At 37.0% G+C, this 13,106-nt stretch overlaps 1 protein-coding gene across 3 annotated transcripts in view; it reads right to left on the bottom strand.

Annotated features, from left to right (window-relative positions):
• The window catches only part of RAPGEF4 (Rap guanine nucleotide exchange factor 4), a 77,908-nt gene that overhangs the window by 26,299 nt on the left and 38,503 nt on the right, over positions 1 to 13,106 (bottom strand). For all 3 annotated transcript variants that reach the window (XM_010163046.2, XM_010163047.2, XM_010163049.2), the window contains 8 exons: positions 11,922 to 12,068; positions 10,831 to 10,946; positions 7,506 to 7,594; positions 5,149 to 5,227; positions 2,882 to 3,032; positions 1,470 to 1,558; positions 963 to 993; positions 647 to 725 (listed from right to left, as the gene is read on the bottom strand). In XM_010163046.2, coding sequence (XP_010161348.1) covers positions 647 to 725; positions 963 to 993; positions 1,470 to 1,558; positions 2,882 to 3,032; positions 5,149 to 5,227; positions 7,506 to 7,594; positions 10,831 to 10,946; positions 11,922 to 12,068 — 781 coding nt within the window. The remainder of the gene's footprint in view (positions 1 to 646; positions 726 to 962; positions 994 to 1,469; positions 1,559 to 2,881; positions 3,033 to 5,148; positions 5,228 to 7,505; positions 7,595 to 10,830; positions 10,947 to 11,921; positions 12,069 to 13,106) is intronic.

The following is a 13,106-nucleotide window of genomic DNA, read 5'->3' as shown; positions in this document are numbered from 1 at the left end:
ACATCTCATCAGCAAAGCTCAGGATTTTGTTCACATAGCAGTGCTTTAAGCTACCTGAAGTAAAGGACAATATGAAAAGCCAGTACAACTAAAAATGACATTCTGATACACTGCTGTAAATTTTACCTTCATCTTTACAGAGAATCAAACAATAGCAACAGGGTAAACCAGCAGATTTTGTTTTCTAGGCTGCGTGCCACAGGGCAGAGATCCACTGCATGATTATCTGCTCCACTCCTATCTCACAAAGGAACAGCCGTACATGTTAGCTCAAACTACGCAGGAGAGACAGAGGCTCAAACATGACCTTCAGCACCCACTATTTATTGCACTGCCATTACCTGCATGGACACTGTCTTTACTGGTTCTTACCTATTTTGTTCATTCCCTATTTTAAAGGTTTTTACATCTTCCTCTGAGGAAGCACCGTGTTTGATAGCACAAGTAAAGAAAGGAAAAGACCAGGAGCACTTCAAATCAATGTTGGAGAATGCTGGGCTAGCAAAAAGCAAACAGAGTTTGCCTCAGGCCAGGCTTCAAAACTGTAGGTAGGTACTTCTGTTTATTTTTAGATCATTTTTTTGAGAGAGACAAATTTACTGCAAATCTCAGTGGCTCAAGAAAACTTTGCAGGGAAGGAACTCACCTTCATCACTGCCCCTGATAGGCTGGCGTTTCTGTGCTCTGTCATCACTCGTGTTGAACAGCTGCAGAAGAACTTTGTGCTGAAAATGAATTATCAGGATTCGCATTAATGCAAAATGAAACATTACGGGCTAGACATGAACTACAACAGATGTCTGATCAATGGCAGGAAAAAGAGTGCAATTTTAACAATTAATGTTAAAAGCTGTTTTTCAATGTGTTGTTTTAATATATCCATGGTTACTAAAGAGAAGGTGCTTATTGATTTGCTGTGCTAAAGCTATTACTTTAGAAAATGGACAAAAAAAATATCTTACCTTCTTTTGTGGTGCTTTAGGTTCTTCAGAACTATAAAAAGGTAAAGCATAGAATATATATTAAAATATTACCTGGAAGATTTTGTGTACAAAACCACCTATAGAACACGGACCACTTGTCAAACTACAATATCAACGTATTCATGTTTGCATATACAAAAAGGCTAAATGTTAATTTAGTTAATTTATGACCAAGGCAGGGAAAGTACTAAGCAATGTAAAATGCATGTAAGCATGAAATAAGCATCCAGTTTAGTTTCAATGGTGAGTGCATAATTTCTTATTCCTTCTGTCAACCTTTTAATGAGAGACTGGTGTTTGCAAGAATGATGTGGAAAGAGAGGGTCATGGACATTCATCCAAACAAGCCTGCAGGCAAATGTTCAGTCTTGTATGACTGAGTGCTACTCGTAGAATGGATTTTTAATAAATATATGCAATAATTTTTCTTCATCTATTTACTGAGAAAAAGGGCAGGGGGAGGAAAGAAGCAAAAACTGTGCTTACACTTGCTTTACAACTTTCTCTAGCTCTGGAAGTTGCTCCTTTAGTGCTGCAATCATTCTAGTATCATCTGATACAGATACATAAAATTCCTGTAAATGATACAGAATAGTCTTTAAATAACTATAAGGGTAAATGAGCAGTACTCAGGATAGAGGATTATGAGGTGACATCTGATAGCTTAATGATTATAAAGAATTATTATCTGCATAGAGGAACACATGCTGCTACTTCTACTTATCTCCAGCTGATCTAAAGCAAGAGTTACACATGCAGAAGGGAAGCCTGATGAGGCTTTTTAGCTCACTGTGTAACCACTGACTGCTTGTGCAAAAACTGCATTTTCAGATTATCAAGGATAAAGACTATAAAATTCACAAATAATCTGGCATTATAGGGTTTTTTTTACCCACTGATGTTGTAGTCCTTAGTGTTTCATTTGCTACTGAGTTGTTGACTCTCAACTACTCCAGTCCCCTACAATATTACCCACTTCTAAATCCTACTCAAATCTCATCCTGCCACACCTACATAAAACTGTCCCAAAGAAGGATCTATGTGCTTGCAGCTAGTAATTGTTCTTTAATTTTAACTTCTGGACAAATGAAAGACATTATGTCTGTCTCCAAAGATTGTATATTACGAAAAGCTTCCCCATGTGGGCTTGCTATGTCTGTCATATCTAAGGTCCCTCTCTATTCCCCTCTCCTAACTCTTACCTTAGATTCAGTTTTAAGCTCTTTGGGGCAAGAACTTCCATTCAGCCAGTAATGTATGGCATTATGTTCCATAAACACAATATATAATCATAATGGCAATCACGACGACTTAACATGGCATTGGCAGTGCATCTTGTCTTAGAAATACAAGGATATGGCACCTACCATAAAGACCTTACAAACAATGTCTGAGGAATTGAATTATTTTAAGGGATCAGAAGGGTTCTGAAGACAAAGATCTCAAGTTCCAATAGCTGCAGTACAGCTTTCATTCAGATGGAAAGGATTTTTGGTTTTGTAGAACGAGAAGCCTCCAGCTCCTTCCTGGCACACCTCAGGCAGGCACAAACAGCCCCTCAGTTCAACCTGTACAGCCTCTGAAGTATTCACAAGAAAATACCAAAAAAAGCAAATTCATCTATTGCTATAAAGCAATCTACCATGCAGTGCTTTGAAAGGGGTCTGCAACTCCAGCAGATATTTTCAGAGGTCCAGAGGTTGACAATGGTTCAAGCACAGTTGTAGTGCACATACTGTCTGCAGCTAAAACCAAGAAAATAGAGTTACGAGTTTGCACTTTGAAATGACCTAGTTCTCTTTAGTTCCTAACAGAATTCTACAGACCAGGAACAGGCTTTCAGCTTATCTTGCTTGGTAGGTACTTTTGAGTACAATGATGCAACGATTCCTTTATACCTCTAAAAAGGCCATTGCTGCTTCATCTTCTTGTAGTAAATCTCCATATAAAGCTGCCCACTGCAGAACCAGTCGAATGACTCGCCTTTTATTGTTGAGGGCATAATCCATTTTCTCCTGCTCCGTACCCTGGGAAGGCTGGGCATGATAGGTGCCATGGTGTCAAGGAAAATGCTCAGTGATTGAAAGTATCAAAAACAGTATGAATTCATAAACAACTGACTTTCAACAGACCATTTTATGGGTGTTCAAACATAACTTCCCAATATATACCTTTGTCTTCTAACTGATGTTAGCATAAAGACTTGCAAACCTTTCACGTTCATACTAAAAAGACAGTGAATTCTCTAAACAGCACAGGAATTATCACAATCCCACCACAGAGACGGTTGCTGTAGGGAGGCAGAATAGAAATTACACTTGGAATAACAAATAACCTGGAATAACTAATAATGGGTGTAGAAAAATAGACTTTTATCGATTCAAAACTGGGAGCAGAAAACAGTGTCTCTGACTGAATCACTATTCTTCTTTTTCTGTTTTGATTTCCTTACTCAGTTTAACTAATCTCTCCTTAGTCTCACAGCACTGGCAAACATTTTTGTAGAGTGATTTTGCTCAAAAAATATGACCTTTGTTAGCAACCTTTCAACTCTAACAATAAATTTCAATGGTACAATCAACAGAGCACAGTTTGATTTTCCATATTCAGAATGGACCAAAAAACCAATAATTCAGCTCTAGGAAAAGCTGACACTAAAGCAGTGGGATACCAGTTACTTCTAGCCCTTCTAATCTGCTCTGAAAAGAATTAACATGATGCCTGCGATGTCCCACTTCAGACCATGGTCTTAGCCTCCTCTCCAGAATAGATTTCATCACAAGTGAATATGTATACATAACTGACAATATCACTCTGATCTTCAGAAAAGTTTTTTCCCTATAAACAATGAAGTACATTTTGCTTATGTGTCTGATTTTCCCAGTCATTGGATATCAGAGGTGTACTATTATAACTGAGGATAGACAAGCCTGAGTCTCAAATGGACTGATTGAATGATATGAGCTAGATAAATCAGAAAAACAAAACAGAACAAAACAAAACATAAAAAGAGCTGCCCTTTACTTCCCCTCTCAAAGCTGTCAGCAACAGCATTTCATAATGCTTTAGATATCCAAAACTACATGGTTTTGGAAAATGTGTTTGTTTCAGGTGTACGAACAATTTTCTGCAGACTAGTTTTATGGGTTCAAAGGTTTTCCAAAAAATTACTGTCTTTGCTAGGAGTTACACAAATGGATTCTCAAGCCTGTCAGACAAGGACAAGATGCTCTAGTCTGTGTTTTCAGGGTGTTGGCTTCCCCAGATGTCACTCTCCCCACTGAACTTCAAGGAAAGCATACTTTCACACCAATCTGATTCTAAAAAATAAATAGAGAATTGAAGATATTATATCCCTGTCAGAATTCTATAAACCAGAAAATATATGTTCATTTAATGCTCTTGGTCACTTGATAGCTTCAAGTCACTGTGCACAAGGAAAGCTCACAGAGCTCAACAGCTCCCCAAACTAAATGACCTGCCGGTAACTGACTGATGGACATTTCACACACTCCTCTGTAAAACATGCAGACAGTATGAGAATCACCTCCAGCTCTTGATGCTATCATCTTTCATCTCCTGGGTACGTGCATGCAATGAAAGTTTCTTGCAGTTTGTTAACATTTGCTACAGACTATTATTATAGATTATTATTATTTTTATTCATAACTATTATGCCAGCACCTGGGAACTACTTACTTATTATTTATTAGTTTAGGCACCCTTTTGCTTGAGGCAGTTTGCAGCTTGTAATCTATAGAGTAGACTACTGAAATCACCAAAACATAATGATCTTAGTTAAAATCTAGATGCTGTAGTTCAGCAAAAAACAAGACAGACAGAAAGGATACAGGAAGGCTAATCCAAACCTTTATGTAATTTCACTCATCTGGTGGAGGGACAGTATGTTTCTTTCCCTTGCAACAGTAATCAGCACAGGAAAGAAAGAATTTTCAGGCTCTGAGACTGTATGTCATCATGGGTATACACTATCCATTTCAGAGTTGTTCAGCTATGGACATCTGTTAGTCAGACACTGAGAACCTACCAACAAGGCACAGCCTCCATGAAATGAGATGTACTTCATGAGAGAGAGAAACTTCAGTCTCATCATCGATAGGGATAGCTATTAAAGGGATGTAATTTTTCCCTTACAAAAGGATATTGGGCCATCAAGGCTGGGCAGAGCTGGCTATTTGGCATAAAAACACAGTGCATCATAATAAAATCATTTAAAACGGAATCTGTGAAAAGAGAAGAAAGAAAACAGTCAATTAAGCCCCTGGAAACAGTTTGGGGATCACAAGGATGAGTTTTCTTTCAGCTAAAATACCTTACTAGCCCTCTGCAGATAGTAAGTAAGTCTTTTTGCATTTTGCAGGCGGTAATTATGAAAACAGAGAATGAACAAATATGAGCTGAAATATTAGGTTTTTATTCTTGTCTGCATGCATTTTATTACACTTATGTAAACAGGCACCTGCCTGTGTTAAAGGGAAATTTGGCTCAGCAAAAAAAACCCATCAATGCTAAAGTTAAATATTTGGATATACTTCTCTACAAGTGTAGAGATCTCAGCATAAGAAGAATCAGGCCTGTCACACCTGGGTACCTAAGAAGTGCCACTGCACTTGGCTTTAGAGAACCAAAAAGCACATTTAGTATATACTAATACTAGACAGGAGAAGGCAAGTAATTTAATTCTTTGCTAATTTCCTAGCAATAAAGTGAAGGACTAAAAGAGGTAAACACAAAGTCAAATTTCTGGTTTTCTTTTGATTCAAAAGTATCACAGCTGCTACATTTACATTAAAATGTATATGAACAACATCACTGACATTTTCTCTGGCAAAAAATATCAAGCTATTTTTAATGTTAAAATAATCTGTCATAGCTCTGGTGTAAATCTTATCTTTGTATTTGTGACAACAAGAAAGATTTATAAAGCATGGCTATAGAGGCCAAAATAAGTTTGGCAGTGAGAATAAACTTTACTTTACTTTTAAACTATGCAAGTCTTACATGGAATCACTGAGAAAAAATAAATACAATACCCTGGGGTATCATTTCTACAGTACAACTTTTGAGATAAGAGAAATATTTAAAAACCCTGTAAGGAAGGGATGTCAGAAAAAATACAGTGAGATGACTGTGTAATGTAATATTACATCATTGCTTCCACTGTAATTCACATATGAAAATATCTCCCAGTTGACAAAACTCAGCTACAGAAGGGTAGGACTTTCTCTTTGCATAATATCCAGAGCAAAGGGGGTTTTAACTGTTCTTAAACTAAAGGAATAAACTAATGCATAATGCATAAACTAATAATTAAATTTTCCAGTAGTCTGAGCTTCTATATCCTGAAAATAGCTTTGTTCGTGAATTGTGATATTTTGAATCCATTAAGATATAGGTATAATCTTGTCATTGAATGTTTGGAGGAAAAAAATAAAGTATTTTTAAAATAATTTGTTTTAGAAAAATGTATAATACATGCATACTACGAATAATAAAATTCTGATTATATAGTTGCAGGCTTAAAGAACAATGTTCTGCTTGTAATCCTAATAAAAAGGTATCTATGAAAAGGATAATTTTTATTCTTAAAAGTAGTTAAAACACACACTGTAAAAGGATTTCTGTACTCTTTCAATTCTTCCACCATTTATGGACCACTATACAGGTTTCTCCAGGGCAGTAACAGATTAACTGGATTAAGGACACCTTTGAATATATACTTCTTAGACATCTGCAATGTAAAAAGATCTTGCTAAAGCAATATTATGTAGCTTAATATAAAAGTCTCTGCATTACTTAATCATAATTAGAAGGACTTTTTTGTGCCTGACTTTTTAAAAATTAAAATACTTACTAACAGTAAGTCAGCAAATATCTATATCCCTAGATGTTTATTCTCTGTTCTCTTTACACTAATTAAAAACAGCCCATTAAGTGCAGCTGCACCAACCTGCATTCTTGGGACTTGGTCCATGGTGTGCTGAGTTGTTCTCTTTTAAGTAACAATTCTTTCCCTGCATATGGGAAAGTATCACAAACATGTAATTTAAATTGTGATACTTTAAATGCGATATGAGTATGAAAATTTGGGAATACTTACACTAGCATAATGCAATGGCTGGAGGTATCAAACTAGTTCACAGTATTAAGTGACATCCAGAAAAAGAAGTATAAGTACCATTATCATTGGGTGGTAACGCATGCTCTACCCTGGCATTATAGTTGTGCTCAATTAAAGTCATGACTAGTGGTCTGGCACCTTTTGACATTTTGCTGTTTGCTTTGAACCAAAAGTACAAATACAATAGAGCAGGTTAGGAGGAGTGTGTTATCTTTAATTCTGAATTTCTTAGGTTTTCTTGGGGTTGTTTCAGAGCAGTGGATAGTTCTTATTCTGGGAAAAGCTATCACCAGTTGCTTTTCAAAGCATCATGTTGTGGTGTTCCACCAGCAAGACCATTTCATGCATTAATAATATCACAGCCTTTGTCATGTAGATACCTGTTGCTTCATTTAAAGTTGCTTCAGGGCGCATAGTTTCTAAAAAGTGCTCTAAAATTTTTTCTGGGGTTCCTGACATCACAATATACCTGAAGGAGGGAAAGGAGCAGTTAGTGTCTCATAGGCAAAACAGCTAATCAAGAAACAGTTGCGTACCAGTGAGAAGACCAAGACTGACAAGTACCAGAGTACAAATACCTGCTCTGAAGAGAATCTCTGTGTGGCTTAGGACAAAACCACTCACAATCTTTGTTGGCTTCCCCTCTGTAAAATGGGAGCAATAACTCTCTCCACCCTACCCGGGGAGCATGAGATGACAGACAGCCCCCTCTCTGTACATTTACTCCAGTATAACACCACCACAGTTACACTGCAATCAGCAGAACTGCACTGGTGCAAACCTGGGGAAGTGCAATCAGAAATGCTTCTCCACTGAGAATAAATATCTCAGTAATGATAGCAATTCACAGTCATTAGAGGGTCTTAACAGACTTACTGTGCACATGAAATGAGAACTGGTGTGTATCGGTGCCAGAGCAAGGAAACAATTTATTTCAGCATCACTGACACAGGGTTGGTCTGAGAAGATGGGGGCAGATAATGAAATAGCACACGGTATCTTCAAACTTGTGCAATGCCTTAGATAGCTGAAGTAAGTCTTTAAAGTGGATAAACTTAGGATTGTACCATTTCCTGGAGTAAATTAGGGAGCTGAGAAAACTAGTGCAATAGTAATTTTTTTCTGCTTCATGCAAAAACACTGGCAAGATTTTAAGTACCAGCAGAATATCATAGCATATTGCTAAACTTGTCCTGTCGTCTTTTCGTCTTTTTTTTGTTTCCTTGTAGATCAAATTTTTTTTTTTTTCCCCCCCTTCTTTCAATCTTTTCATTTTTTTTTTTTTTTTTTTTTTTTGGAATCCAAGTGATAAAGTATGAAACCTAAAAAAAAAAAGAAAGAAAGAAAGAAAAAACCCCCGAGAAGTTAAGATACTCTGCTCCTGCTGAGAAATAAGTGGTGGAGCTGAGCTCCTGGGAGCTCCTCCTCACTTTGAGCGCTGGCCGTCACAGTTCTTTTACCTGCCAATCCCTTTGGAAGAACTGTATTGATGTCCCAAGAACACAAACACTTGTTAAGCCAGTGCACATTCTCGCAGAGATACTAACCAAGTAGCTAAGTGAGTGAAGCAGAGAAATCACAGGTTGCTGTACTCTGAATATGAAAGTGAAAATGAACACTGAAGTGACTTGCAGGGCTGCTGAATTCATCCTGCATGAGTGTGATCACCCATAAAGAGATCTTGGGAGCGAGTTCAGTGCTAGTCCTTCGAAGCAAAACTGTCACTGTTTGAAAGCATGGCTGGGGGAGCTATGTAGGAGCTATGCCTCTTCAGTAGAAGAGGCAGCAGAATCCAAATTGTAACTCAGAGGATCTGCTCCCAAGGTGAAGTTTTCCCCAAGACTAAGATGAAGAAAATCAGTTTTTTGGTTGACTGAATATCTCAAGGAACAACTTTGGGATGCAGAACATTTCCCTAGTGCAAATGCTACGTACCTGCTTAGGGGGCAAAGCCCAAAGGGCAGCTCACCTGAAGAGATATCAGAGACGTAAGCTACCCAATTAAGGGCAAAGCAGCAAGCCTTTAAGAAAAGGTCCTTGTTAAGCTTCTCTTTTGGGCACAGTGATTTTCAAAAGTACTGAGCACTCAACTAACACATTCCAGTAACATGCTCTGGAAATCACAATACATCAGTAACTTTGATTTGGATTCTCAAGTATACATGTAGCCACTTACTCTATTTACTATGAAAAGAAACAAAATAAATGTCCTCTTCAAAACCAGTGAACTCACTTTGAAAGATTTTAAACAAAAACATACTGCTAACACACTCTTAACAAAGTAATCTGACTGCTGAAAAGCAGATAGTGAACTTCCAAGGCAGCTTCCTCTTTTGTGCAGCTTATGCCTATTTGTCATTGTTATCAGCAAAAGCTCCCTTGCTGGCACATTGATAGTACCCAAAAGTTGACCAAATGCATACAATATTTACAGAAATGAAATTCTGAGCTTTACCTGAAAATAGTCCTGTAATGTAAGCTCTAAAATACAGCCTAACTGAAATGAAAAATGTTAAATACTCCAAATAATGGTGCTGCAAAGAGTTTGCAAGGAAGATCAGGTTTGAAATATGTTTAAATGGAACTTTCACTTTTGAAAACATGAAAAATACATCAGACCCCAGAAAATGCATTTAAATCTATGACCAAGTTGCTGTGCATTGCAGCTGCTGATACAAAGCCACTGGCTGCAGTCAAGTCCCCCTCATTTAGACAAAGAAAAATTTGTTGTAAGAGTACATGTTTTGCTGGTAGCATAGTTTGTTTTTCTAATAGATCAAGTGAAAGATGAAACGGCAGCTTCTGAAATATGTCAAATGTGTATATAAAATACAAGGAATTGTCTGTTCAACCCTTCACAGATCTTTAGAAATCATTATATTCAGATATGCAGATAAAATAGGTATATGAAATCCCAGATCAGATAAAAACTACACCCAAAATACCTCACAGTAAATTAACTCCTTATTTGAGAAAAAGTAAGGTCTAAAATAAAGGATTCAAAACTTCTTGGGGCTTATTTTGTTGGAGTTGTAAGGGTGTTTTTGAATAAAATTGAGCATCCATTTGCAAATAACACATTTACAAAGCCTTTAGGGGTTTTACCAACATTTGGAATGATAACAGCCTCACTCTACTCTTATCACAGTAGTATCCAAACAGAATTGTACTTTCTCCCTTTCAGTAAAAAAGTAAAGAAAATATAATGAATATTGTTATTACAGTGCAAATCTATTCTGTAAGGTAAGCTGTGCGATTTTCATTGCATGAGATCTTTGTTTTGTATATAAATTTTATCTAGCAAACTCCTATTAGAATCCAGAGCTCAAAATCCAAAATGAAAATATCTGTACTTAAACAATAAAACAATGTATCTTCCCCACATCTTTTACACAATAGCTCAGCTTAATAGGGTTTCAGCATTCTCCATGTGCAGTCTATTTAGTAGCTATTACATGAGATAAGTATTTACAGTGAGATCTTTAGAGAATTATTGTGTAAAGGCATAGAACTGGTGTGCTGCTGGAAATGGATATATTATCCAGTATGGGGCATGTGATCAGCTGATGATTAAAAAAAAACCAGAAAACTTTATATGCACTGCTTTCTTCAATAGAAAGGGGGAATATGCTATTGTTTGGATAATAATACCATAAGAAAAGGTTAATCATTGTCTGACATTTGCACTATTGAATGAAAACATACTTGTGCTGAGGCTGTGGATTTCCTTGATTAGAAACTCTGTTTCCTGCTGGGATCTTCTCCAACACCAAGACGTCTTGGTCATGTTCTTTGAGTCTTACCGTATTTGCTTCCACATCCTGCAAGACAAGTTACTCTTAATAAAGTAATTGCATCCAACTTGGCTGATTAGTTACTCTGAAAAAGTGCATCACTTTTAAACACAGAAGTCTCTGGGGTTGTTTCTTTTCCCCTGTATTTATCTGTCTTTACTCTGCTTTTCTCACAGGCAGAATCAAGAGGGAAGCACTGGTAGTGGGGGAAAAGGTAGATAATTGTGGGAGGGACTAGAGCAAGAACAATGAGGAATTTCTGGCTAAAAAGTATACAAAGTTTGTCAAAAAACAAGAGTCTTCCCCCTGCAACCTTTCCATATGTAATGTAAACTCTATCCCCACTTATATAAGAACACTATTATCTATAACCTGACTTATCTTTTTTAAAAAAACAAATAAAATGTCCCTTAAAAATTAAAAGTCTTTGCTCAGTAAACTATACTATAAATGATTGCCAAACAGCCTGTATTCAGAGAATTACAGCTGGACTTAGGAACACACTTGCTCTAACATGAATAACTGTAAAATTAGTCTGGGAATATCTTTCTAGAGCTCTCTGATAAAGACATCTGTGTCTTTACCTGTAGCTTATGTAATTTGCCACTTGATTCTGCCTTGAATCTATTGAGTTTAAGCTACCTTCCACTGACCTATCTGGGAGAACAGGTGATCTTATTTTATTCAATATTTGGATGGAAGATCACCCAGAAATCCTGGAGAACATAAGGAAAAACTGAGCACTTGGCAAATTCTAGACCACAGAAATGTGAGAGACAAAAGATTCCATTTGGTCCCATTTTCATGGCTGAGCTAGGAAAAGAGGAAAGATGATTAATATGTTCTTTACTTGATCTTCTAGACTGTCATGTCTCTTTTCTGCAATTAGGAACACTTCAAACAATGTTATTAATATCAATACATCCATAGAAATAAGACAGACTCTAGAAAAACTTGCAAGTTATGATATCACACTGTCAGGACAGCCCTTCCCACTCTTACCCTAAGGATCCTGTTGAAGTCCTCCTTGTCTACTCTCAGGAAGTGGCAGTTGTCTTCACGCAGAACAATGGATGCTGCTCTTGGAGCATCATTCACAAGCGCTAACTTGCCAAAATCATCTCCTTCATGTAGGGTACATACCACACCCTGCACAGAGCAAAACATTTACATGCAGAAACCCATCATTATTCTGGATTCTATTGAAAGTCCTTGTACAAACACTGGACTTCACAATCAAATACCACAACAAATCTATTTGGCAGGAAACCAACATCCAAAATAATTACTAGGAAATAATACTTGATAGCTGCTTATTACTATCACTAAAGAAAGGCAAGAATAGAAAAGAATTGGCTTGTTCTCTGAAATTACATTCAGTGTGAAGGACTCTTCTAGCCCTGCTGAAGACAGAAAGTTGTTGAGTTGTTTGGTTTTTATTTATAGAGGCCCTAAAAAATAAGATCAAGTTTTCACAAATAACTTATAACACCACATCCTCAGCTGGTGTAAATCAGCAGTGCTCCATTTACTCCAGTTTATAGTAACAGAGGATCTGGCCCACTCAGTGATGTAAAAACTGTAGCTAAATAGGGGTTACTTAGGAACAGATTTAGCATCAGGGCCTTTATGCTAGATTTTGGTGAAATGCTTGGTGTTCAGAAGGGAGGATTCTCAGTCACTGAATGAGAAATCAATAGAGAAGTAGGGATTTTTAAAAACTCAAGGGATTGTTGTGTACCAAAGTCCTATTTTTAGCCTTGAAAAATCTCTCTCAAAACCAGGAAATTTAACAGAGATGCTTTTCAGTCTATAGCTTAACTAAAATGAAGAGCTGGCATAAGTTTGTGAGGTCTTCAACCAAGCTGAGAACCAGCAGTCACAAAGCAGTACTTCTGTCAGACATGCCTGACATGCGCAAGAAAAGTTAGTCATACAAATGCAAGAGAATATGGTGGTAGGGGGATGGGGTAAAAACCCCCATGAGACAGAAGTCTGGCAATTCACCAAATTCCAGCAAATGACTTTGTCCTAAAGACACTGATGTAACTCTGCTGAATTATATTTAGAAAGTGTGTAACATATCCTGAAATTATACAGCAATCAACTGGAAGTATAATCAGTGAAACCACTGGATAATTTCTTAATAAAATTACATTAAATTTGTTTCCTTAGACAAAGAAATTT

The sequence above is a fragment of the Antrostomus carolinensis genome, unplaced genomic scaffold (assembly GCF_000700745.2).
Source record: "Antrostomus carolinensis isolate BGI_N321 unplaced genomic scaffold, ASM70074v2 scaffold11902, whole genome shotgun sequence".
NCBI classification, from domain to species: Eukaryota; Metazoa; Chordata; class Aves; order Caprimulgiformes; family Caprimulgidae; genus Antrostomus; species Antrostomus carolinensis.
This window is presented reverse-complemented; position numbering and strand designations above follow the sequence as displayed.